At 46.9% G+C, this 23,002-nt stretch overlaps 1 protein-coding gene across 2 annotated transcripts in view; it reads left to right on the top strand.

Annotated features, from left to right (window-relative positions):
• Positions 1–20,973, top strand: part of PLXNB1 (plexin B1) — a 42,183-nt gene extending 21,210 nt beyond the window's left edge. For both annotated transcript variants that reach the window (XM_026087972.1, XM_026087973.1), the window contains 22 exons: positions 777–882; positions 2,509–2,645; positions 3,348–3,524; positions 3,724–3,892; positions 5,263–5,505; positions 7,883–8,059; positions 8,404–8,552; positions 8,915–9,015; positions 9,798–10,015; positions 10,173–10,351; positions 11,103–11,169; positions 11,771–11,917; positions 12,415–12,592; positions 15,080–15,183; positions 15,900–15,984; positions 16,718–16,884; positions 17,947–18,107; positions 18,351–18,498; positions 19,207–19,271; positions 19,361–19,436; positions 19,754–19,828; positions 20,437–20,973. In XM_026087972.1, the coding sequence (XP_025943757.1) occupies positions 777–882; positions 2,509–2,645; positions 3,348–3,524; positions 3,724–3,892; positions 5,263–5,505; positions 7,883–8,059; positions 8,404–8,552; positions 8,915–9,015; positions 9,798–10,015; positions 10,173–10,351; positions 11,103–11,169; positions 11,771–11,917; positions 12,415–12,592; positions 15,080–15,183; positions 15,900–15,984; positions 16,718–16,884; positions 17,947–18,107; positions 18,351–18,498; positions 19,207–19,271; positions 19,361–19,436; positions 19,754–19,828; positions 20,437–20,541 (3,034 nt within the window). In that variant the 3' untranslated portion in view covers positions 20,542–20,973. The remainder of the gene's footprint in view (positions 1–776; positions 883–2,508; positions 2,646–3,347; positions 3,525–3,723; positions 3,893–5,262; positions 5,506–7,882; positions 8,060–8,403; positions 8,553–8,914; positions 9,016–9,797; positions 10,016–10,172; positions 10,352–11,102; positions 11,170–11,770; positions 11,918–12,414; positions 12,593–15,079; positions 15,184–15,899; positions 15,985–16,717; positions 16,885–17,946; positions 18,108–18,350; positions 18,499–19,206; positions 19,272–19,360; positions 19,437–19,753; positions 19,829–20,436) is intronic.
• Positions 20,974–23,002: the final 2,029 nt, after the last annotated feature.

Here is a 23,002-nt window from a genome sequence, read left to right as displayed (position 1 = left end):
CTGGGGTAGCACTGTCTTTGTTCTGTATTGGCACGTCACCAGGGTCCTGGACTGGGACTGGCTCCCTGCACTGCCCAGGTCAAAATTCCTGAGCCTTTTTGGTTGAAGGATATAGCTGTGAACCTGAAATGCGCTCCTGAGCAAGGCCAAACAAAATTAATATTCTACCACATAGGAAGGCTGAGGAAATCCTTCTGGCAGAGTAAAGGTTTTCTGTTAGCTGAATCAGTGCTGTAACATGGGATTCCCTGTTCTGAATACAGCCTGACTTGTCACCCTGTCAGTGTCTTCCATACCAAATTATGGCTGGAAAAAGGGCTGGAAAGAATGGGTAGTGCAGGTCAGGGGAGTGGGCTGGTCCCATAGGCCACTGGCTGAAGACTAGTGCCATCTAGATGTAGAGGCTCAAGAGTTTTCTTCTGCATCAGACAGCGCTAATCTGTGGATTGACCTCTGATAGCCTGAGGCCTCTCCAGATGTGATGATGGCACCCTTCTTGGCCTCTTCATGCATCTGTGTTAAAGGGCTTCATCCTGTCTGTCTGAGAAATAATTTTGGATAGGATGGGCCTGTTGTGGAATTGCCCCCTGCTTTTTTCAGTTGCACCTAAATCAGCTGTTAAAGCTCCTTCCCAATGTTCAGTCATATATTTTGAGTGTGTGGTAGGTCTTGCAAGAGGGGAACTAGGGGTGCTAGATGTATTTTAGAGCCTAGTACAGTGGATTCAGCTCATCTTCTCTTCCATGGTGTGACACTCTTCTCGAATTGCCCTGCAGTATCGTGTGTGTCACTGGCGGGAGCTGGACAGAGCGATTTGGGCATGTTGTGGTGGAAGTGCCTGGAGGAGGACGTGGAGTTTCTGGGCATATTTTCACCTATCAGGTAATGCTATTGCTTCTTAAATACCTCTCCATGTTCTTCCAGTGCTTCTGCTGCAGAACCATTTATTGCATGAAGTTATGGGGCTCTGCCAGATACTTGTAGCTGGGACTTGTATTCAATTTTGGTGTTTGGGGTTATATTTTCCATTCCTAAGACCGTAAGAACAGCTGTACTGGGTCATACCAAAGCCTAGTAGCCTAGTGTTTTGTTTGACAGTGGTAACTATTAAATGCTTAAGGAAAGAAGCTAACTATAGAGAGTACGACTTCATGGTAATCTGCAGCTTGGACTTTCTGAATTGGAGATTTTTTTGGTAGCTTAGCATTTTGATAGGACTTATGACTTTTTTTACGTTAATTTTTAAATTGCTGCTTGAACATGCTTTTTACTTCTGACCTTCAGCAGTTAATGGCAGTAAGCCCAGAGTGCACTGTATGGAAAAATGCTTCCTATTATTTTGAAAGTCCTGTCTGATAGTTTCTCGATATTTCATAGTTCTGGGTTTAAGATAATATTTAAGTAATTATATTTAAGAAAGAATTACTCAATTTTTATCCTTGCTGTGCCATTTAAAATTTTATGTACCAAATTGTGTGTTCCCTTCCCCCCGGGAAGGGGAAAAAGGGGCCTGAAAAGTCTCTAACCTATTTCATCTTTGGTTGTATAGAACCATGTTTGTTTCTCTTCTCTGTTTTGGTTCTGTTATCCCCATTCTGAGGCAAGGTGATCAGAACTGCATGCTATAGTCAAGATGTGAGTGCAACATAGATTTGTACTGTGGCATGAAAATAACTTTTTTTTTTTTTCCCTAAACTTCTTTCCCAGTAAGTCCTAGTACTTGTGGGGTTTGGGTTTTGTTTTTTTTTTTCCTTCTCTTTACTATGTGAAGCACAGATCTTAGCTGTTGTAGGCACCAAAGTACTGCTGAATGGGCAGTATCCAGTTCAAAACTCTGAGCTGTGTGCATGTATAGTTGGGTCACTTTTTTGTTGTGGTCTTCCTGCTGCTTCTCACTTCACATATCTTTCTTTTCATTCATCAACAATGCATTACCTGTGCCACACTGTTGACTGATCCCTCTAAATTTTTCTGCAGTTCCTCAAYAGGATTAAGGTTTTGTTATTCTGAATAATTTATCAAATTTCATTTCCCCTTTCCAGGTCACCTACAAGTATGTTTAACAGCACAGATCTTGGCACAAATTCTTAGGGCTCCCTGCTGGTAACCTCCTCCTTTATTGGACAAACAGACAATTTATTTGCTATCTGTCTTTCCTAACTTGAGTTATTAATCCAGTTAGTCGTCTGAACAATGCCTTTGAACTGCTAATCACAGGCTTTGTGTGAGAGGCTCACAGCTCTGCAGTTTGCAGCATCCATCTGCCTTTTACCTTATGTGGAAAGACTGTGGTCCTGACTCACGTTTCATAGTGTTGTTGATCCCTCTTCTGTTGTCTCTGCTCCATAATAACATAGCTGCTGGAGTCTAGCTGAGACCTGCATGTGACCGGGAACTATAGCTTCTATTTTCAGAGCACTGGAGGTCACTGGGCATGTTCTGCTGTCTTCTTTCCTTGCCTTGTTTTGTGAGGTCCTTGTCACTCACCTCTTAATTCTTTTCTTATAGAACCCGGAGCTGAAATCCATTGTTCCAACTCAGGGCCCTAAAGCGGGAGGAACCTGCCTTACTCTTCTGGGCTCAAAGCTGCTGACTGGGCATCCCAGCGAGATCAGTGTCCTACTTGGAGACCTCCCTTGCCACATGTAAGATGAGGGCCTGCAACCAAAGGTAGCCTGCCACACTAGCTGAGCACCGCCCATCCCTCAGTCCTTCCCAGAAAATAGCAGGGCATGGTGCTGCCTGGCTCAGCCCTTTCTGCAGGCTGTGGGAGCTGTGCTGTCCTCTCATGTTGCCAGAGAYCCTCCCCTCGAGGGTTGTGGCAGCAACTTCAACTCTCTTGCTTTCCTGCCTGCTTTCCCTTGCACAGGGACAGCGTTACATGGTCTCTGTTCTTCATGCCTCTTGACAGGACTCTTTACCCCATCCTGACAGCTCTGCTTTTGCTGATGGGAACCCATCCACAGTTGGCTCCTGCAGACTAACACTAAGGGCTGCTTGTTCTCTGGTCTGCTGGAACAAGTATGCCTGACAGCACTGCTGGTGCTGGTGAGAAGGTGCACCACGCCTTGGTAGCACGCCTCTGGTCTCTTTAGTCTGGACAGTGGTTGTATCTGCTTTTTGTCCATGTGCTGCTCACTGACAACTGTCCAGTAATTGTTGCTTGCTTATAGAGGATTTTGAGATTAAAAAGGGAAGTAGATAAGCTACAAGACCTTTCAGCATCAAATTTAGGAAAATACCAGAGGAGGCCCACAGACTGTCAGCAAAGAGCATGGGGTAGCACTAGAGACCTTGTCTCTGCAGTGGCTGTATTAATCCTTTGTTCTCTCCTCTGTCTCTCCAAGCCTTTCTGAAATGAGAGAGGATCAGCTGGCATGCCAGACGAGTCCCAGCAATGCGTCTGCAGAACTCCCAGTCACTATCAAATATGGGGACCAGGAGCGGAGACTGGAAGGATCCCTCTTCAGATATACCCTGGATCCCAACATCACTTTTGCAGAGCCACCTAAAAGCTTCCTCAGGTACAAAGACCGAATACTTACACTGTCCTCAGGGCTGTGGCAGGCAGGTACCTACAGCACCAGTGGCTTCTGTCCGTTGTGTTGCACTCTGGAATAAAGCCAGGGTTGCGGCAATGGGCATAAATGGAAGGGTGGGAGCAGAGGGGAGAGAGACCTATTGGCTAATGGATGGATGAGACTAGCTGCTTTTCTCTTCCAGTGGAGGGAGAGTGCTCAGAGTTCATGGATACAACCTGGATGTTGTACAGAAACCAAAGATCCGAGTTACAGTTTCTCCATCTGAACGCCGGCGCCGGGGACTGGGACGATGGCGCAGAATTATCCCAGACACTGAGTGCCCTGAGGGTGCTCTGTGCAGCATCCAGCAGGTAGTGTGGCAGATAACTCCGTGGAGCTGAGGATGCATAAGATTTGGTGTGCTGCACTGGAGAGATGGACTTTCCATCTCTAGGGCCTCTGGACCCCCTGCAGTTACCAGCTTGGTTCATGCTGACTAACAGTCCTGGGCAAATGGAAGTGTTCTCTCCCAGGTTTAAAGGTTAAGCGTTTTCACAAACATTTGCCTGAGTTAGGTCTGCCTGTGGCTAGAGCTGTGCAGGACTTGTGGTGGGAGACAGAAACAGCAGAGCAGCAGTGTGGAGATGAAGAAATCTACAGCAGATCCATACAGCCTATCTTGTTCAGCATCTCCAAGCTCCAGACTCTTCTTTTTGCATAGTTCAGGCCTGTCTCTGTAGCCCCTGGGCTATTTTTCGCTCTGAGATGTTAAAGCAGGCAGAGTTCAGTGAAATGACCAATTCCACCAATATTTTTCTGATCTGCTGCTGTCTGTGTCCTGAGATGGGTCACTGCAGAGAGGTAATGATCTGGTCGTCAGGACTGCAGAGAATGCAGCAGAATTTGCAGAGCAAAAGGATATTTGACAGCTGAAATACAACGGTGATTTGTATTCTTAGTGCAAGCAATGGAGGGCTTCCTGTACATAAACTCTGAGGCCTTGTCCTTTTTCTGTCTCTTGTGTCACAGTGTGCAGTGAGGTAATTATCTGACATTTCATCTGGCATTCCCAGAGACATGATGAGGACAATGTTCTTCATATTCTTATGCGTATATGAAGGCTTCTCCTAAGCGTGGAGGATTTTTTTTTTTTCCCCATATGAAGTCCATTCTAGGTTTCTGTCTTACAGATGTGGGGCTGGATATGCCCCTGATGTACTTATACACTAGTAAAAGCTGTTTTTTCCCATGTTCTTAGGAAGGCACTTGTGATGAATTCCTGTGGCGGAGGAAAAAAATAAAAAACGGACACTCACTCTTTTATCACATGTATAAAATGTCCCCAGCCCACCAAGTGTATGCTTCTTTCACAGAAGCATCCAGGTTATGAAATTGGCCTTGAATTGGGCATTTAAGATGCCTAGTCCTGCTCTGCCTGAGCAGGCAGTTCCAAAGCTGATGCCTCTCCAGGATTTGCTGCTGGGGAAACGTGGGAGCTGCTTCCCACTGTTGAGACCTGGGTACTCGCAGCAAAACCTATGGCTATGAAGACTTTCTTTGGAGGATCATGGAGAATTCCTCAGATCTTGAGTTTTCCCTCTACAATTAATGGAGCTGCTCTTGTATTGCTCTAGATGAGATGAATGTAAGCTGGCCCCAGAGAGCTCAGGGTTGGGGAATACTCAGGGCTGCAGCAGCACTGGGCTTTCAATACTGACACTCTTTTTCCTTTGGCCTTTAGTTTGAAGAACCGTGTCTCATTAACTCCTCCTACCTTATCCTGTGCAAAACTCCAGCCATTAACCTGCTATTGCGGAGTGTTCATATCAAACTGGAATTTATTCTGGATAATCTGAGCTTTGATTTCAACTCGCTCCATCCCATGCCCTTCTCTTATGAAGTCAACCCCATCCTAAAACCCTTGAATTCTGAAGACCCTGCCAAGCCATATCGTCACAAGCCCGGAAGCGTCATCTCTGTGGAGGTAACACAAACTAGTTGGAAATAACATACTTTGTACAAAGTTGTTGCTAACCTAAGACTGTTTTTAATAGGTTTCATCCTGCATCCAAGCTTTTAAAGTATTTGACAGGCCTACAACCTGTCACAACAGTAAGCAGCAAGGAAGACTTGTTACTGGGTGGAGGTAGGAAAATCATTCCGTAACAACGATACAAAAAGGTAGACGTTGTTAGTGCTTTTTTCTGTATAGGCATAGAAAAAGGCTCTGAGGTATTTCTTTTGTATGGAAAAGTACTTTCTGATTCACTAGAAATGGAGGAGGATAATGGCTGCACCTGGAAATGCACACTTCCTCCACTGATTCTTTTTTTGCATATGAATGAAAACTACCAGGATATACCAGTTTAGAAATGTCTAGACTTCTGCTGTTGGTATTGAATGCATTTTGGAGAAGTAGGGGAATTTGAGAAGACTGGAAGAGAACCAACATGACACCAGCTCTCAAAGAGCAAGGCGGTTGAGCTCTCTACTTGTCAGGTTACCCTGATAGGACTCTCAGCAAAAGTATGAAAATGCTGCTGCAGGATTCAATTTGAAAGCATTAAAGCCTAACAATGTAATTAGTGCCAATCAGTGTGGTTTTATTAAAAAAAAAAAAAAATTAACAAAAAATGAAATCATATTTGCTTGGCTGATAAGAACGACATAAACATGTTAGACTTTTGATAGGCACTTGTGGTCTAACCTGAGCACTTAACTTTCTTGGCATGAGACTACCTTTAAAAAAAAAAAAGGGGGGGGGGAGAAATGAAATGAGTGAAGCGCTGAGCTCAGCTGTGCTGTAGCTGGAGAGCCTCCATTAGATAGGCTTCTTCCAGCTGTACTTATGTAGCATGGTATGGGTCCTAAAGCTATTATCTTTAATCAAGAAAATATCTTGATTACAACTTGCAGATGATAAACATGATGCTGGTGGCAGTTCTGTTGCACAGAGTAAGCATCTCTAGGGATTGTACAGAATGGTTGGTCCCATCTCATCATGCAGTCCAGGTCAAGCAGCATATGTTTTGATGCRAAGTTTTACATACAGGAGCCAGTAAAGCAGCACAATGTGAAAATGAGAAGGGGATCAAAGTGACCTAGCAGCTGAGCACACAGTCCCAGTACTGTGACAGAGTTAATGCAATCCTTGTGCAGCCAGAGGAGCAGTGAGTATGAAGAGGGAGGCTGTTTCTTCTTTTCTTCTAGATTCACGAAACTGTCAGTAAAGCATTGCGTCCTGTTTGAATGTCAATGTGTTTAAAGTGAATGCTAGGAAAAGGAGTGAATCTGGCAAATATTTGTAACTGGTTATGATGGTGGCAGGGGTAGGAAGTGACTTTGGCATCTGTAAGAATTTCTCCAGCCTATTTTATTTATTAGTGACTAATTCCTTTAAACTAAATCGGTTGTCCTCCTTGGGAAGACAGTGCCATGTTGAAAAGCTCCTTAATCTCCTAGAGGAAAGCTTTAACAAGCAAGCAGAAGCTGGATACATTTGAACTAGAAGTGAGGTGCAGCACATGGGGCTTCAGGGAGGCAAAAAGTGACCAGTGGGACTGAGAGGGGGGAGCAGAGAGAATAGACGTGATGTTGACTTGAGGCATGAAAAAGGAAATTTTTCACAGGTTAACAAACCTCTGGAACAAGACCCTCTCCTGAAGTTTTCAGATGCAGGGGGATGGTGGATCTTTGGAATGTGGATCTTTGGATGATGGTTTATCTAAACACAAATCATTGGCTCAGAGCATAGGCAGCAGTGTAACTTGTGATGTGAAGGAGATTGAACTGGATGGTCTAATAGTCCCTTCTGATTCAAGGCTGTATGTCTCCTCCTGGTAGAGGAGGCAGTGCTTCAGGCGGAGGGTTGGCCTGTGCCGCAGAGGACGGCTCCTGCTGATGTGGCCGTATGAAGAAGATTGAGAGTGGGTTAAGGCAGCTGGAGTCTGGGAGAAATGAGGGTCAGGTGGAAGTGTAGGTAAGAAACAGGAATGTTGCAGGGATGCTGTAACCTGAATGATACAAAAAGGATCCGTGCACAAGTGCAGCTGGTTGGTTCGTTGAGGAGGTTTCAGGACTGTCTGAGAAGTTTAAAGGAATAAATGAAGGTAGTTATGAGCATCCAGAGTGCTCATAATTCCCGGAGCTGTTCTGAAAAGTGACTTCTGCATGGTAGATGTCACTGTGTGTGGCTTAGAAAATAAACTCATATAGCCAATTCAGATGTAAGCCCAGTCAGGCAAGAAAAAAGGCAGCTTTCATCCTATGCTGTTGATCTCCATCTTCTCTGGAGCCATGGACAATGCAGAGCTTTTTTTTTTTTTTTCCAGATCTGATATGTTTTTCCACCTCTGTTCCAGGGGGAAAATCTAGATCTGGCCATTTCCAAGGATGAAGTTATGGCCATGATTGGGGAAGGAATCTGCGTGGTGAAGACACTGACAAGGAATCATCTGTACTGCGAGCCTCCCTCTGAGCAGCCAGCTCCACGGCACCGCACAAAGCGAGAGGGCACAGATTTGCTCCCAGAATTCACGGTAGGGACTTGGCAATAGTGCTAGAAATCATGGTGTCAGTGGAAGCACAAGCTAAGAGGTAATCATGGAGACAGGGAGTAGGATGGGAAGTGGAGGAAAGGCAGAAGCACTGCTGGGGGAGAGGAGATACCAGGAGTGGCAAGGAGTAGCTGTTGTTCCCAATTCTACCCTTAAAAGTGCTAAGCATTGCATGAAGCAGCTGGTACTGCTGGATCCAGGAGCTATGCTGTGGGATATAGCTTTGTTAGAGCTCAATGCCAGCTGTGCTCATTCTGGAAAAGCCCAGTGGTTTTGTTATTCATCTGGTGCGCTGAGCTAATATCTTGGCACATCCTTTCTTGCAGGTACAGATGGGGAACTTGAACTTCCTCCTGGGCAGAGTGCAGTATGACACAGAAAGCCAACTCACCTTCCCACTGGAGGCACAGATTGGTTTGGGTGTTGGTGCATCCTTTGTGGCACTGATTGTTCTGGTCATTGTCTTCATCTACAGGTGAGAGGCTGTGATTTTGTATGAGATCCTTAAATTGCTGTACAACATTATTCAGTGGATGTGGACAAGCACATACATCTTGGACCTAAACAGGGTCCCAGTTTTCTTTATTTTGTGCCAAATTCTGAGAAACAAAAGCATGGTGCACCTGCTGGTTGCAGCCTGCCTTGTGGTTCACTCAGAGCATGAACCTCATGGATGCTCCAAGAGGCACATATGATTTACARAACACATTTTTGTATCCTGTAAAGATAGAAACCACCCCAACAGCATTGCTCTGGAGTCTTTGGCAGCAACATAGCAGCTGGCAAGGACAATCTCTGGGCTAGGACCACTGGAAACTATTCTGCTTCTTGTTACAGGAGAAAGAGCAAACAGGCTCTGAGGGATTACAAGAAAGTTCAAATCCAGCTGGAAAATCTAGAAACAAGTGTTCGGGACAGATGCAAGAAGGAATTCACAGGTCAGTCACGTTGTTCCTGGGTTCTTGCAGCTACAGGGAAGTTTGAGAAACCGCTTTCAGCCCTACTTCTCTTCCCCTTCCTGCCTCCTTGTTTAGGTAGCTCAGAGCAGGCAATAACTCTATCCCATGCCAGCACACTGAAACACACAACTAAGTTCTGCTGCTCCATATGCCAATGAGAATACCAGTGTAGTTCAGAGTACAGTCTGATCTATTCAGCCCCCTTATTCTCCAGTTCATCCTCCAGAGATGAAAAGCCAAAGGTCATAGCGCATTTGAAGAGACCTTAAAGACACCTAGTCCAGCCTCTGTGTAGGGCAGGTCGAATTACACCTTGACCTGGGCCCACAGGCCTTGTACTTCAGCTGCTTACAGCAGTGAGCACTTGTGTGGGGATCTGGGGCTCTAAAACTGTGCAAGTGACTCAGATTGTGATCTCCAGYTAGTATGGGAAGCAGTGAGGAGCAGGAGCTCTGTATTACTCTGCGCTGTAGATAATGGCCGGAAGTGCTGATCCCTGCTGAACAGTGGCCTCCTTATTGTAAAACTGGAAGTCAGCCCCCAACTGTAAATGAGAATAATGGCCAAATTCACCTTCTTGTTCCTCCCCAGTTTTCCCAGTGCCTAGTCTAGTTTTAAATGAAACTCCAATATGCATCTTCATTGCGGGAAACATCCATTCTCAGTCCCACCCCACTGGCCCTAGTTCCACTAACCTCATGCTCTGTACCGCCAGTTATTCAGTCATGTGGTCAGCATCATGGGCATTTCCTTTCCCTCAGACCTGATGACTGAAATGATGGACCTCACAAGTGACCTTGTGGGCACAGGAATCCCCTTCTTGGACTACAAGTCCTATGCAGAGCGCATTTTCTTCCCGGGCCACCGTGAATCACCACTGCAAAGAGACCTGGACATCCCTGAGTGCCGACGGCAAACTGTGGAGCAAGGCTTGGTCCAGCTCTCCAATCTGCTCAACAGCAAGCTCTTCCTCACCAAGGTAAGGTCCCTCTCTGAGGGACCACAGGAAGCAGGGTTTGTTCATTAAAGTTCACCCTGAATAGCTCCCTGCAGCACCGCTTCCTTCATGAGCCAGTAGCTGTACTGTCCCATTTTCAGTGGATTCCCACACTGACTTATCTCTTTCTCCCCACCAGTTCATCCACACTCTGGAAATCCAGCGTACTTTCTCTCCAAGAGACCGGGCCTATGTAGCATCACTGCTCACTGTATCACTCCATGGAAAGCTGGAGTACTTCACTGATATCCTCAAAACGCTCCTGAATGACCTTGTTGAGCAGTATGTGGCCAAAAACCCCAAGCTGATGCTGCGAAGGTGAGTCAGCCAACCATGGTCCCACTGCTTGCTACATAAGGGGATGGAGCCTTTCTGCCTGGCTAGCAAACTCTGAAACTCCTGCGGGCAGGGTAACATTGTTGTGTGGGCTGCAGTTGAAGGTCTGGTGTGTGTCCAGATAATGTACATTAAACAGGAGAAAGTAGAAACAATGATACATGTCACCCCAGCCAACAGTTGGCAGAGGGAAGAGAGCAGGAAGGGGTTGAGAAGAGTAGGAAGATGGAGTTGCCCATCACAAATTCCCGTTCTTGTGAAGTTGCTGTGCATTAGCTCTCTCCTTGTGTTCAGATACTGAGGCTCTACCAAGTCTGCTAGTCTTATTTTACTATATAGAGGCCCCTGGGCTTGCAGTGCTTCAGTACTTGGCAAATATACTGAAATAGCTCCTGTGTTAAGATCCCCATTAGCTTCCTGTCCAACACATCCTTCTGGTCTGAACAGGTTCCACTGGTTTGAGACCTCCTAGAGGCTTTCCTCTGTCCCCTGCTTGCTCGACTGTTTCACTTCTGTAATTTGGTGCCTCCTTCAGGCTAAAACATGTCTCAGATAAGGAGCAAGATCAAGAGCATTAGCATTATTGGTTCATAAAGGCCATTCTTCTTGATCCTGTATCATTCCTCAGTGTATTCCTTTCTCAAGGGGAATGATCTTTATCCCCTGTTCCCTCCCTGCTGTGCACTTCCCTTTGGCACTGTTGCCCTGTGACCAACCTCATGCTCTGTTTCAGGACAGAAACAGTGGTGGAGAAGTTGTTAACCAACTGGATGTCCATCTGCCTATACGCATTCGTGAGGGTGAGCCCTTTGTGTCCTTGTGGGGTTAAGGGGCCAGAAAAGGGGAGACAGCACAGCCCTGCTTTGTACCTCACTCTTAATTGAAATAGTGCCAGGGTCGCCCTGTGTTTCAGGGTGTGGAAATGAGAGAGCTGGGCTGCTTGCTGGGGAGAGAGAGGGGCTTAAATCAGAGAGCATTAATGCCACTCAGTGCTTCCAGTACATCCAGTCAGACTGTGGAGGACTCAGCGTAGCTCCATTATCTTCACAGCTTGAGACATGCTGGTGGTGGGCTGGTCTGTGCATAGGGAAGACGGACTCTGATCTGAGTCCCCTTCTGGAGAGGGGATGGCTAGAGTCTCTCAAATTAGTCTTGTGGAGACTGAGAGATCCCTTGGTCTTGTGGGTCCAGCCTGATAGTTGGCCCATGCAGTTTCCCTGTATATGGAGCAGGAGCTATCGGTGGGGACTCTGTCTTTGCCTGCAGAGGTGCAGCTGCTGCATTGCCTGGTGTCCTGCTCAGCTTGTGCTTGGAGGTGTTCTGTGCTTCCAAGCTGTTGGGCTTTGCTGCGGGGAGGAAGCTGAACTTCTCTCAGGTGAAACTCCTTCCTTTCTGTGCCAGGACTCTGTTGGGGAGCCCCTTTACATGCTGTTTCGAGGAATCAAGCACCAGGTGGACAAGGGGCCCGTTGACTGGGTGACAGGGAAAGCCAAATATACCCTGAATGACAACCGCCTTCTGAGAGAGGACCTGGAATACCGGACTCTGGTAAGCACCAAATCTTTGTTCCCTCTGGGCTCTCTGGTGGGACAGGGCTGAATGTTTCTCTTCCTATTGTTGAGGTAGAAGTGCAGTATCCTGCCACTGCCTCCTGGGAGCCAGACTTATCCCAGGGCACAAGCAGCACAGTTCTGCAGATGAACAAGAGCTCTGCTAAATCAGGCACTTCTGCCCTGGGCTGATAGAAGCTATCACCACAGTAGTCTGGTGCATGTGCCATGCTCTGTGTCTGGAATATAAGGAGACAAAATTGCTGATGGCACATGGAAGCCCCTCCCCACCCCAGTTAAATTGTCTTCCAGCTCTTGAGACAAGACTGAGGACATAAGTGTGCTACATCTGTGGTGTTCTCTTCTCCGAGACTCTTCCAATAAAAAGACTAGCTGTTCGCTTGCCTTAATGCCGAAAGGCTCATCAAAAGTGTAAATGTGTCAGATGTAACCTTATCATGGAGAGTGGCTGTGACCTTTTCTTTTCTTCCCCAGACCTTAAATGCTTTGACGCAAGCAGGAGTTGCTGCAGGAGGGGCAGAGGACTCCCAAGGGGTTTCCGCGAAAGTGCTAGACTGTGACACCATAACACAGGTGAAGGAGAAAATCCTAGATCAGATCTATAAGGGGACGCCATACTGTCACCGACCAGACCCAGACACCCTGGACCTCGGTGAGCAGAACTCCTTGGTGCCAAAACTCAGTGAGGAAGTGGAAGAGTGGAGTCATTTACTGTCTGTGCACAGCACCCTGGCATGCATGACGTTAGTCATTCTCTGCTGAGTGTGCAGAGTCCCAACGATCTTGTGCTCTGGCTGAACCCAACAGGGCATGATGCTGGAGAGAGATTAACAGCAAGAGGTAGGGGTGGGACAGAAGTAGTTGGAGTCCAGCCTCTCCGGTTTCATGATGTTTGTTCTTTGCTGGGCCTGGCCCGTGGCAGTGGGTTGTATAAGCGTATGCAGAAAAATAAGCATGGAGAATGCATGAGAGGGGGGAGGATGATTGGAGTGCAGTGCTGAGGCCATGGTCCTGGACTGGCTGCTGCTGCTGCCAGTGAAGTCAATGGCAGCATCCCAGTAACGTCTGTCAGGGAGAATCCTGCCCACAGGTCAATGAAAGTTAGGACTTGCATTAAGGCTGGAAAAACACTGTTCTGCCTCTTCTTCTTTCTTGTTTGTCTGTTTCTGAACAGTGGTGGCATTTACAGATGAGCACAAGCTGGGGAAATAGCTGATAATAAGTAATATGGGCACATACTCATGGTCTGAATCATGTGCTTGAAGGACCACAATCTGACAAAGCATATGAACTTGGCCAGTGCTGGATGAGACACCTGGGAGGCCGGAAAGCAGGCTGTCCCTACGCTGCAACCGCAAAGACCCAGCATTGCTACAGGCATTTCCTCACTTATGCTGCCAGTGAAATAGCACAGCTAAAGATTAACAAGGATCAGAGGGTGTGAAACAAGGGAACTGGCAGGTCACAGCAAGAGGGTGATCTCCCTGATGCTGTGCTGAGGCAAGACCATTGCTAGACCCAGATTTTGGTGTTTGCTTTTCCGGGAGAATGGGGCAAGTGCAAAGAATTTTGAACTGTCCTGGGGTTGGAAAACAAACCTTCTAGGGTTTAAAAGCTTAGCATGTTTAGCTTGTTGAAAAGAAGGTTGAGATGTGACCTGATGCCTTTATAAATGGAAAAAAATATCTGACAGTAAAGGCTTTCTGGTCTTAAGATCTGAAAGTGTACAGATTTTTTTGCTAATCCTCATTCTTCAAGGTGGTAGATAGACCAAACTGGCAAATGATGACTTTCTATTTAGGACAGTCAAACCTGAAGTGGTCTGTGAAGAGTTCCAGATGGAAATTTTGTTATTGAATAACTGGTTAAAAAATCTCAATGCCAGTAACTACAAAGAATTTATATGTGCCAGAACATTGGCTTTTAGAGTGGTATGATGATGATGTGTTCTTTGTTCCTTTTTTTGTAGGTTCTTAAGGTTCAGATTGCTTTTCTGACCAGTGCTGAATTGATGCTCTCATTGAGCTGTCTATTATAACCCCATATTCTCATTCCTGATGAATTAAAGATGCTTGAAAACCCTTTGTTATGTATATAATTAATTTTTTTCTGGTTTTGTCTCCCATATGCATTGTTTCATGATTTCCTCTGTTTAATAGTAATCTGCCACTTTATCAACTATTCAGTCAGTATTGTGGGGTCCTTCTGCACTTATTCCTAGCAGTGGCTAAATTCATACCATGGGCAAACTGTTCTTGTTCTCCCCTCTGATCCAGATGATTTGTGAATGTTGACCAGCAGAGGCTCCTGTGGGGTTCTTCTGATGGCCTCCCTTTACTGATAAATCTGACTACTTATTCCTGCTTTTAATTGATTGTCAATGCAGTGACGTTTCCCTCTTATCCCACTGCAGCCTGCCGCGCTTCCTCTCAGAAACGTGCTGGCCAGCGGTGCTTGCATCCCAGATTTTGTTTCATTCCTGAACATCTTTCTTGCACTTTGTCTTCCACTCCCTAGGGGAAGAAGTGATTGCCCTTTCTGTATTACCTCTGAGGCAGAGCAGGGCAGGAAGAGATGACTACAACCAACAGGGAGGCCAGCGGCATGCAGGTCTTCCTGGATGGATGTAGAGTGTTCAGCTTTTCTGCTTGGAAGGGGGGTCAAAAACATAATATGCTCTTGTCAAACTCCGTAGCTGTGGAGCTAGGTTTGATTTTTCTTTTCAAACTCTTCAGCACTGTGACAGCACTTAATCTGGAACTGCAGACAGGGAGAGGAAAAAACAAACAGGTATGCACCTGCTGGGCCTCTTTCCCCAGTGGTCATGACACAGAAAGCTCAGGAAGGGTGTTGGTGTCCTTTTGTGCCCTCAGTTTCTTAGGTTTTTGGGACAAGAACAAGCTGCTGTGAAGTTCCAGGTGCTCTGGGAGAAACTTGCCAACCTCTTACACTACTGTTGAGAGAAAAATATAGATAATGGGTAAAATGCCTTTTCCTAGAACRTATCTATTTGAGCGTGGTGTTAGTCTTCTCTGGCTTAAGGTTCCACTGGTCAAGACTGAAGCACAGTAGACTTTAGAGATGCCTCAGCTTTCATAGTAAACAGTTTGTCTTTTTACTTTCTGTGTTTTGATTGTAGAGTGGAGATCAGGGCTGGCAGGTCATCTGATACTGTCTGATGAGGACGTGACATCCGTCGTCCAAGGAACTTGGAAACGCCTGAACACGCTTCAGCATTACAAGGTCAGAACTTGGAGTCTTCCCCTGCCTTGTCTCCACTCTCACCCTCTGTACACTGTTTGCTCTGTTTGTGGCTCTGGCTCCTGTCGGATTGCTGTCAAAGGGCTGGAGCCTTTTTGCAGCAGCATATTTAGTTTATGTCTGTGCTGAGGCCTGTGCTTTAACTTCTCAACCAGTATAGCCCCCTCCACATACTGTGCCTGAGAGCTGGGCAGGTCTAGAGCTTGTGAGGAGGCATGTGGCTTCATGCCTGGTGGTTGTTGCAGKGAAGGCAAGGCTGCTGGGTCTATTAATGTTCCAGTCCAAAGCAGTTAGGAGGTGGTGGTGCACACGTGATGTAGCTTCTAGCATTGGGAAGTAGTTTTTAACTACCTTGCACCAGTATGTCATACCTTGTTGTGGTATGTTCTGGATGTGAACGACCTCAATCCCTGACAGTGGTTAATATTATCATCTTCTCTGTTCTGTATGCCTCAGGCTTTTTTAATCTGTACAGAGACAATTCTCCCAGCATCAGGAATACCAGTGATGGTGCCCCAAAGTCCCTGTTTCTATCGCTACTTCTAATGATCGGAAATTATAAGAATTTAATAATTCTAATTCACAGAGTGTGAATCACAGAGTGTGTTCAGAATCTGTTGTACTCTACAAGCACTTACATGTTGTACTGGTGAGAAACATGCTTTGTGTTTTGAATGATGATTTTTGCTTGTGAGCAGGTGCCTGATGGAGCAACTGTAGCACTGGTCCCACGCCTGACCAAGCATATCCATAGGGAAAATCAGGATTACATCCCAGGAGAAAGTAAGTCTGATGTCACATTCTCAGAAAATGATTTCATTGCACCTGCCAGTTAGTGGGGCAAAACTCTTGCCATAACCCTAGCTTGATGCTGATATAGAAGATTGCTGTGCGATTCGAACCCTTATAGTTCAATTATATATAAATATAGTTCAATTGCCAGGCAATTGAAACTCTTGGTGGGTGAGATGAGAGAAAATCAAAAGATTGTAAAAGCAGAGGAAAGCGAGGTTGGCATGAAAATGCAAGATCAGTGGAATTTTCTAGCCCTGACTCTATGGCTGATACCTCATTGCCCRTCACAACACATGGATCCCTGGATTTTTCTGTGATGCAAGGCACAATAGCCTCAGGTTGCAGCTTAAGAGGTTCAAACTGGACATAAGAAAATCTTCAGCAAAAGGGTGGTGCTGTCTTGGAACAGGCCACCAGAAGTGGAGGGATTTCCCTCTGGAACAGGCCACCAGAAGTGGAGGGATCTCCATCTGGGGAAGCTCCCAAGACCTTGAAGGTTTTAGATGGACAAAGGGATAGCAACCTGATCTAGTGCTAGTGATAGCTATATTCTGTGCAGGAGGCTGGATAGAGGTCTCCAGAGGTTTCTTCCCACTGGTGTTTCTGCCATGCTGTGAAATCTTGCTTTCTTCTGGGGGAGAAGGTGAAGGGGGAGGTTACTTGGCTAAGCTCCACTGTGAGAAATCTGACGCTCATCTGCAAAATAATTGTTTTGTTTCAGAAACACCAATGCTGGAGGATGCGGATGAAGGTGGAATAAAACTTTGGCACCTGGTAAAACCAACAGAAGAGCCAGAGCTCCCCAAGCACCGCCGTGGGAGCTTACGAGATAGGGAACGAGCCAAGGCAATCCCGGAGATCTATCTAACACGTCTGCTCTCTATGAAGGTGAGAAGCACAGCTTCTGCTGCAYTGGAGACTTGCCCTCCCTCGTTAGCCCCCTGCCAGGTTACAGGGATGTATATGGAGAAGAAGAGTCCCTGTGCCTGGGTTGATGCACTTGCTGCTTGGTTCTCCTCAGATCCCAGCACGACAGTACCTAACTCTTGCTCCTACTAATGGAGTAGGCTTTGCAGGGCCTTTAGGAGAGTGAGAAATGGTTTTATCCCTGTGTCCATCCCCTGTTTGTCTTTGTGGGTCCCACTGTAAAAGGCAGGTGCCCTGTGGTCAGCAGCAGAGTCTCCCTGGCAGCAGTGTCCGCTGGGCTGCCATGTCTGCCCATCTTCCATCTTGCCTGGGACCAGGAGGGTGAGACTGACCTGTCACCTGCTGCAGCAAGATGATACTAATAGTACACACCTGCAGTGTACAGATTCAGCTGCAGTCATAAATCAGGCATAATGCCCTCTTGCATCCCCCTTTTTGTTTTATTTCAGCGTAATGGTTAAAAAAAATTTTGACCCCAAAACTTGTCCTTCARTGCTCTGTCCTTGAGAAAGAGTCTGCTTCAGCATCCAGGTTCCTCAGCAGTGTCCTGCTTGCAGTAGCACAGCTCCTTGAGGAACAGCCCAGTGGCTGTGTCAGGCAGTGCTTGTGTTCTGCCCTCAGTTATTGAACATTCTCCTGGTGCTGAGCAAAACTCTTCTTGTTCCTGTGTGTGGATGAACACAGGTGTTGGTGGTCAGCAGTTTCCCCCTCTGCTAGTCAGTCTTTCAGTGCCTTTCCTTCATGTTGCAGGCACTCTCCTCTGTAGCAAGCCCTGTTAACTGCTCTCAGTACATCTGGCTCCTCTCCGTGTGTCCCCTGAACAYGCGCTTCTCCCTGGACTCTGTTCCAGAAAGCTCTGGGGCCGCGTTTCTCCTTCACTGCTCCCTGTAGTGGATGTGAGGCAACTTTGGACTAGTGAGTGGAGGTTGCTGAGCAGAATGGGGTAACCTCTCACCTGCCTGAGGCCTGGACTCTCTGCTTTCCTCAGCCTATGCTAACTCTCCCCTGCTTGGTTCTCCACAGGGGACCCTGCAGAAGTTTGTGGATGACTTGTTCCAGGTGATCCTCAGTACCAACCGCCCTGTCCCTCTGGCTGTCAAATACTTCTTTGACCTGCTGGATGAGCAGGCAATACACTATGGGATCGCAGACCCTGAAACGATCCATATCTGGAAGACAAACAGGTATGGTGTTCCTATGGGCCCTGGAGGAGGCACTGCTAGTCTGTTTAGACTACGCAGTTGCGAGGTTACAGCCACCTTTGTCAGCATTGAGGAGGAGCAGAATGGGAGGTGCAAGGCAGCAGAGCACAATATGAAAAGCTGGTTTTGTTGAGAGGGCAAAGGTGGGAGATGAAAAACAGTAGCATGTGCAGCACCATAGCCTTCCTTTTTGCTGATATCTTGTCATGTTTGTCTTCTCCACAGCCTGCCCCTGCGGTTCTGGATCAACATCATTAAGAACCCCCAGTTTGTCTTTGATGTGCAGACATCAGATAATGTAGATGCTGTGCTCCTGGTTATTGCACAGACCTTCATGGACTCCTGTACAATTGCTGACCATAAGTTGGGGCGGGTAAGTACAGAGGTAAAAGAGAGCATGGTTAGCACAGTCTGAGCAGTGCTGCCCTAGGAAGGCAGTGATGTCACCTTGATTTCAGTGGGACAGTAGGCTGAGGTCCCTTCCCTGCTCCCATGTGCCCCTTGAGCACTGGAGAGTGATTCATGAGGACTCCTGTGAAAAGAGGAGGAAGGAGCTGGTTTTGTTTAGCCTGCTGAAGAAGTTGAGAGGTGTTTTAATTGCAGCCTGTATCTACTTGAGGGACAGAGCCAAACTCTTGCTGGTTGTGGTAGACTTAATAAGTCACAGATTGCATCTAGAGAAGTTTGGGTTGGCTATCAGAAAAAACTTTCTACCCCCACTTTCTCTCTGGTGAGGGTGGAGCAGCCCTGCACAGGTCACCAGAGATAGGGACGGTCTCTGCTATCACTGAAAGGTTTCAGGACTCAGCTAGACAAAGCCACAGAAAACATGATCTCACTCTGACAGCCCAACTTCAAGTGGGAGGTCAGACTAGAGATCCCAGAGGTTCCTTCACATACATGTCTTGTGATTCCTCAGACCGTGTTACTAGAAGGGAGCCTAGCAGTTGAAGTGCCCTTCTGTGCATAGGACAAAAATTCCCTGCCCCCAATGAATGATGCAGAATAGTGGGCTAAGGTTAGCCCACAGCATGGTGGAAGATTTTCTTTTTTGTAACCAATTCTGTTTTGGATGTTCGAGGACTCTCCAATCAATAAGCTGCTCTATGCCCGCGACATTCCTCGCTACAAGCAGATGGTGGAAAGGTGAGCAGTGAATGCGTGCGGAGTCATGGCTTGAGTAATGAGGAGACTAGGAGAAACAGTACAGTAATTGACTGTTTACTACTGTGTAGGTATTATGCGGACATTCGTCAAACCATCTCTGCCAGTGACCAGGAGATGAACTCTGCCCTGGCTGAGCTGTCACGGGTGGGTAAAGCTATTTTTTTCAGAAATCACCCTGGCCTCTTACCTGTATGTGTATTAGAAAGTTAGCAGTGCAAAGATCAGATATTCTAGCTGAGTCTGCCCAGCTAGTGCTGAAGAGAAAAGTGTCAAGGCTTCAGGGCAAGGAGTACGTGTGACTTTTCCTTCGCTAGGAACCACTAGTGAGTTCCCTTTCCTGTTGCTTTGCGCTGGGTTTAGTGATTCTGGCACGTTCCCTCATGAGTTGTGAGGACACAGAATTTGGAAGAACAGTTGTTAGCTATCTGAAGATTTTTGGCTAACTGACTCTCTTTATTCAGAATTACTCAGGTGACCTCAATTCCCTGGTGGCTCTACATGAATTGTACAAATACATCAATAAGTACTATGACCAGGTGAGTGTGTCTCCAGTAGGTACGAACATGCTCTTTTCTCTCCTATCATGTGTTGGTGAACCGATAAGTTTATATTGGGAAGCTTATTTTGCTTCCCATCCAATTAAAAAAATAATAATAATCATAATAATTAGAAGCAGCAGGACTATTAAAATGCTGTGTATTGTTTTATTGGCATATCATAAGTTTGTTTTATTCTTATCAAAGAGGGAGAGGAAATCACAAAAAAGGACTTAGCTGTAACCTGGATGCAGTTGGGATTTCATATGTATTTCCCTTTTTTTGAATCTGGTATCCAAATATTCTACTTAAAAATGAAATGCAATTAGTTAGAAGATTCATTTATTAAATATAAAATCTTCAAATAAGTTTAGCATTTCTTTTCCACTATTGAGTTTTTTATTAGAACTAATCTGGAATACTTATTTTATGGTTAAATTGTACATTTGAGTTGAATTACTGCATGCCCACCCTAGTCTTGAGCACACTGGATCCCAGCTTGGGGCGCTCTACGCCGCTCCTCTGCGTGCTGTAGATGTGCCTGGAGTCGAGTTGTTTGAGTGTTATGTGCTGGAGAAAGGCTGCCAGCGAGCTCTGTCTCATTGCAGATCATTACTGCCTTGGAAGAAGACCCAACGGCACAGAAGATGCAGCTCGGATATAGACTGCAACAGATTGCAGCAGCTGTGGAGAATAAAGTCACAGATTTGTGACACACACAGACAGACTGATGCTCTCACCTGGCTGAACAGGGACAGTGCTCGTCCTAGCTATACACAGGGTGTCCTGCTGCCATTGGAACCAGACTCTCCAAGGAACTGGCGGGTGACATGAACAGGGATGGCCAAGGCAGTACAAAGTACAAGCGTCCTTGCATCTCAGAGAATATTTTTTTACAGTTTTCTCTTTTTAAAAACAGAACAAAAAAACTTCGGATTTCCTCTGACCCAGAATGTCAGGGGGACCAGACAGCTCCTTCCTACAGATGTTATGTGAATGTGCCAAGTTTCCAAGCCACGTTGTTGAAGAGCCAGGTGACAATGCCAAGCACCATGTCTGTGGAGGCCTTGGCCTCGCGTGGAAACCCTTGCCAGTGCTGGAGACTCCCCTGCTGCAGCTGCTCGTTTTAGCACTGCAGCTGTGACCAGCTGTGGCACCCCTGGCAGGCAGGCCAGCATGGAGCCAGTAGCTCTGCTGGCTCCACAAGGCCTCTCTCTGGACCAGGAGGGACACAGGAAACTTCTCCCAGGCTGACGGCTGTGCTAACCTCTCTGTACATCTGTACAGACCTCCAGCTGTATGGACTAGTGAGCACTACTACAGTATGCTACCTGAGAAACGTCCTTGCGGCAATGTTCCCACTGGTTCTGGATACTGGATGTAGAAAGGAGAGGGACTGATAGCAAAGGTCTCTTGCTCCCAGATGTTCTGGTCTCTGACAGCTTGTGTGCAAAGCCTGCTTGGATGTAACACGTTCACCAGCATACATGCTTGCCCAGAGACCTACTATAAATGGACACCGCACACTCACCCTCTTGCTCAGGACAACTTTAGCATGTGAGGAGTAGGCTGCCTGGCCCACCTCAGTCTCTGCTGACCCAGCTCTGGTTCTGTCTCCCTGATTCCCTGTGGTCAGAAGTTGCCCTGCTCTTTGGAAAGCACAACAAATGCCTTGTGCCACTTCCCCTTCCTTTGGTGTCTAGCTGTTCTGCTGCTCTAAACTGGACTTGTAAATACCCTCAGAAAGATAATGTATTTAAATGCTAAAGGAGAATGTTTAACTTTGTGGCTTTGAGACAAAGCTTTTCTTGGAGAAGCATCTCTGTGCACTTCTACTGACAAACGTCTGTCAGCACTGGAGCAAAGTTTTCTCCACTGCTTTGTCTGCAGGGATAACTCTCAGATGTCTCCACTGTCATAACAGCAGCTCGCTTTCCCCACAGCTTGGTTCAAGGCTTGGCTGTGTGTCCTTCTCTTAGGATTGCCTTACACCTTTTTCCACAGGTTCACTTCCCAAACTCTCCTGCTGTGGCACACAGAAGGGTTGTTTGGTGAGCTGTGACCTCAAGGAAGCCATGAAGCACAACTGCGTTGCTCCTGAAGAGCATCAGGTGTCCTGCAAATGGGAATGATTCGAATGAGGAAGGAGAGGCTGGAGCCGGCATACGCACAGTTAGTTGCCAGGCTGTCGCTGGACAGCTCTTCTCTRTTCCCTCCTGGAGAGCACTCGGGCACTTGGGGTGGTTCCTCTGCCCTTTTGGGAGTGACTTCCTATTTTAAAGGATGCCCTACTCTCATCTCCCTGCTGAGTCCGGGCTGATGTGTTGCTTGCCTGGGACAGATTGCGCACAGGGGCAAGTAGGCAGGTCTGACTTTCCATCGCTTCCCTTAGCTGGCGACTGTACAGGCCAGGAGGGACCACAGCTAAAACAGGGCAGGATCAGGTCCCTGCCTCTGTCTTTGAACTACATAGAGCAGCACTCCCAGACCTATCAGATCAGCCCTGTGGTTTTGTGCGAGTGTTGTGCCGTTGTGAAATTGTTCTCTGAGCAACACAACGATGAGCTAGTGTTGGCCTCTGTTCCTACAGACCCCCATGCCACAGAACCAGCTCTCTCCTATAAGCCTCGCTCAGCAATATTCCCAGGTGTTCCTGCATGCCCTGTGCATCCAGAGTTCGACCGCTGTCCCCAGGCCGCCTACCACTTGAGTCCTGCTGCATGGAGCAGCTGAACATGTGTGCAGAGCCATGTGCGAGCTGGCTGGCCTCTGCCACACAGAAAGGGGAGGCCGTTTCCTTAGGAAACCAAAGAATGTAATTCCTTGGTTTGAGGTAGTGTAGGTAAATGAAGGAATGAAGAAGGGGTCGGTGGCAGCATAGTGTTGTCCCACCTCTGTGTCGACAGGCAGGCTGCCAGCTCAGCAGCAAGGCTTTGTTTGTGATCTCTCCAACTGGCTGAGTATCTGCCAGGAGCCATCAGTATCTGCTGGGTTTATGGCTCTGCAGAATGTTTGTCTTCCCCCTTTTTGCAAAATTTTCTGCGCTCTCCTAGCGTRGTGTTGCATGGGGCTTAATTCTGGATCCGCCTCACATCAGCAAAGGGAGGAAGACTCGGGGGCATTCCTAGAATCACAGTAACAAGAATCGAGGTGTCTCTCCTGCTCCCCTTTGGC

This window comes from Apteryx rowi, unplaced genomic scaffold (genome assembly GCF_003343035.1).
Source record: "Apteryx rowi isolate R43461 unplaced genomic scaffold, aptRow1 scaffold_75, whole genome shotgun sequence".
Lineage (NCBI taxonomy): Eukaryota > Metazoa > Chordata > Aves > Apterygiformes > Apterygidae > Apteryx > Apteryx rowi.
Note: the sequence above shows the minus strand (reverse complement) of the source record. Positions and strands in the feature narration are given on the sequence as shown.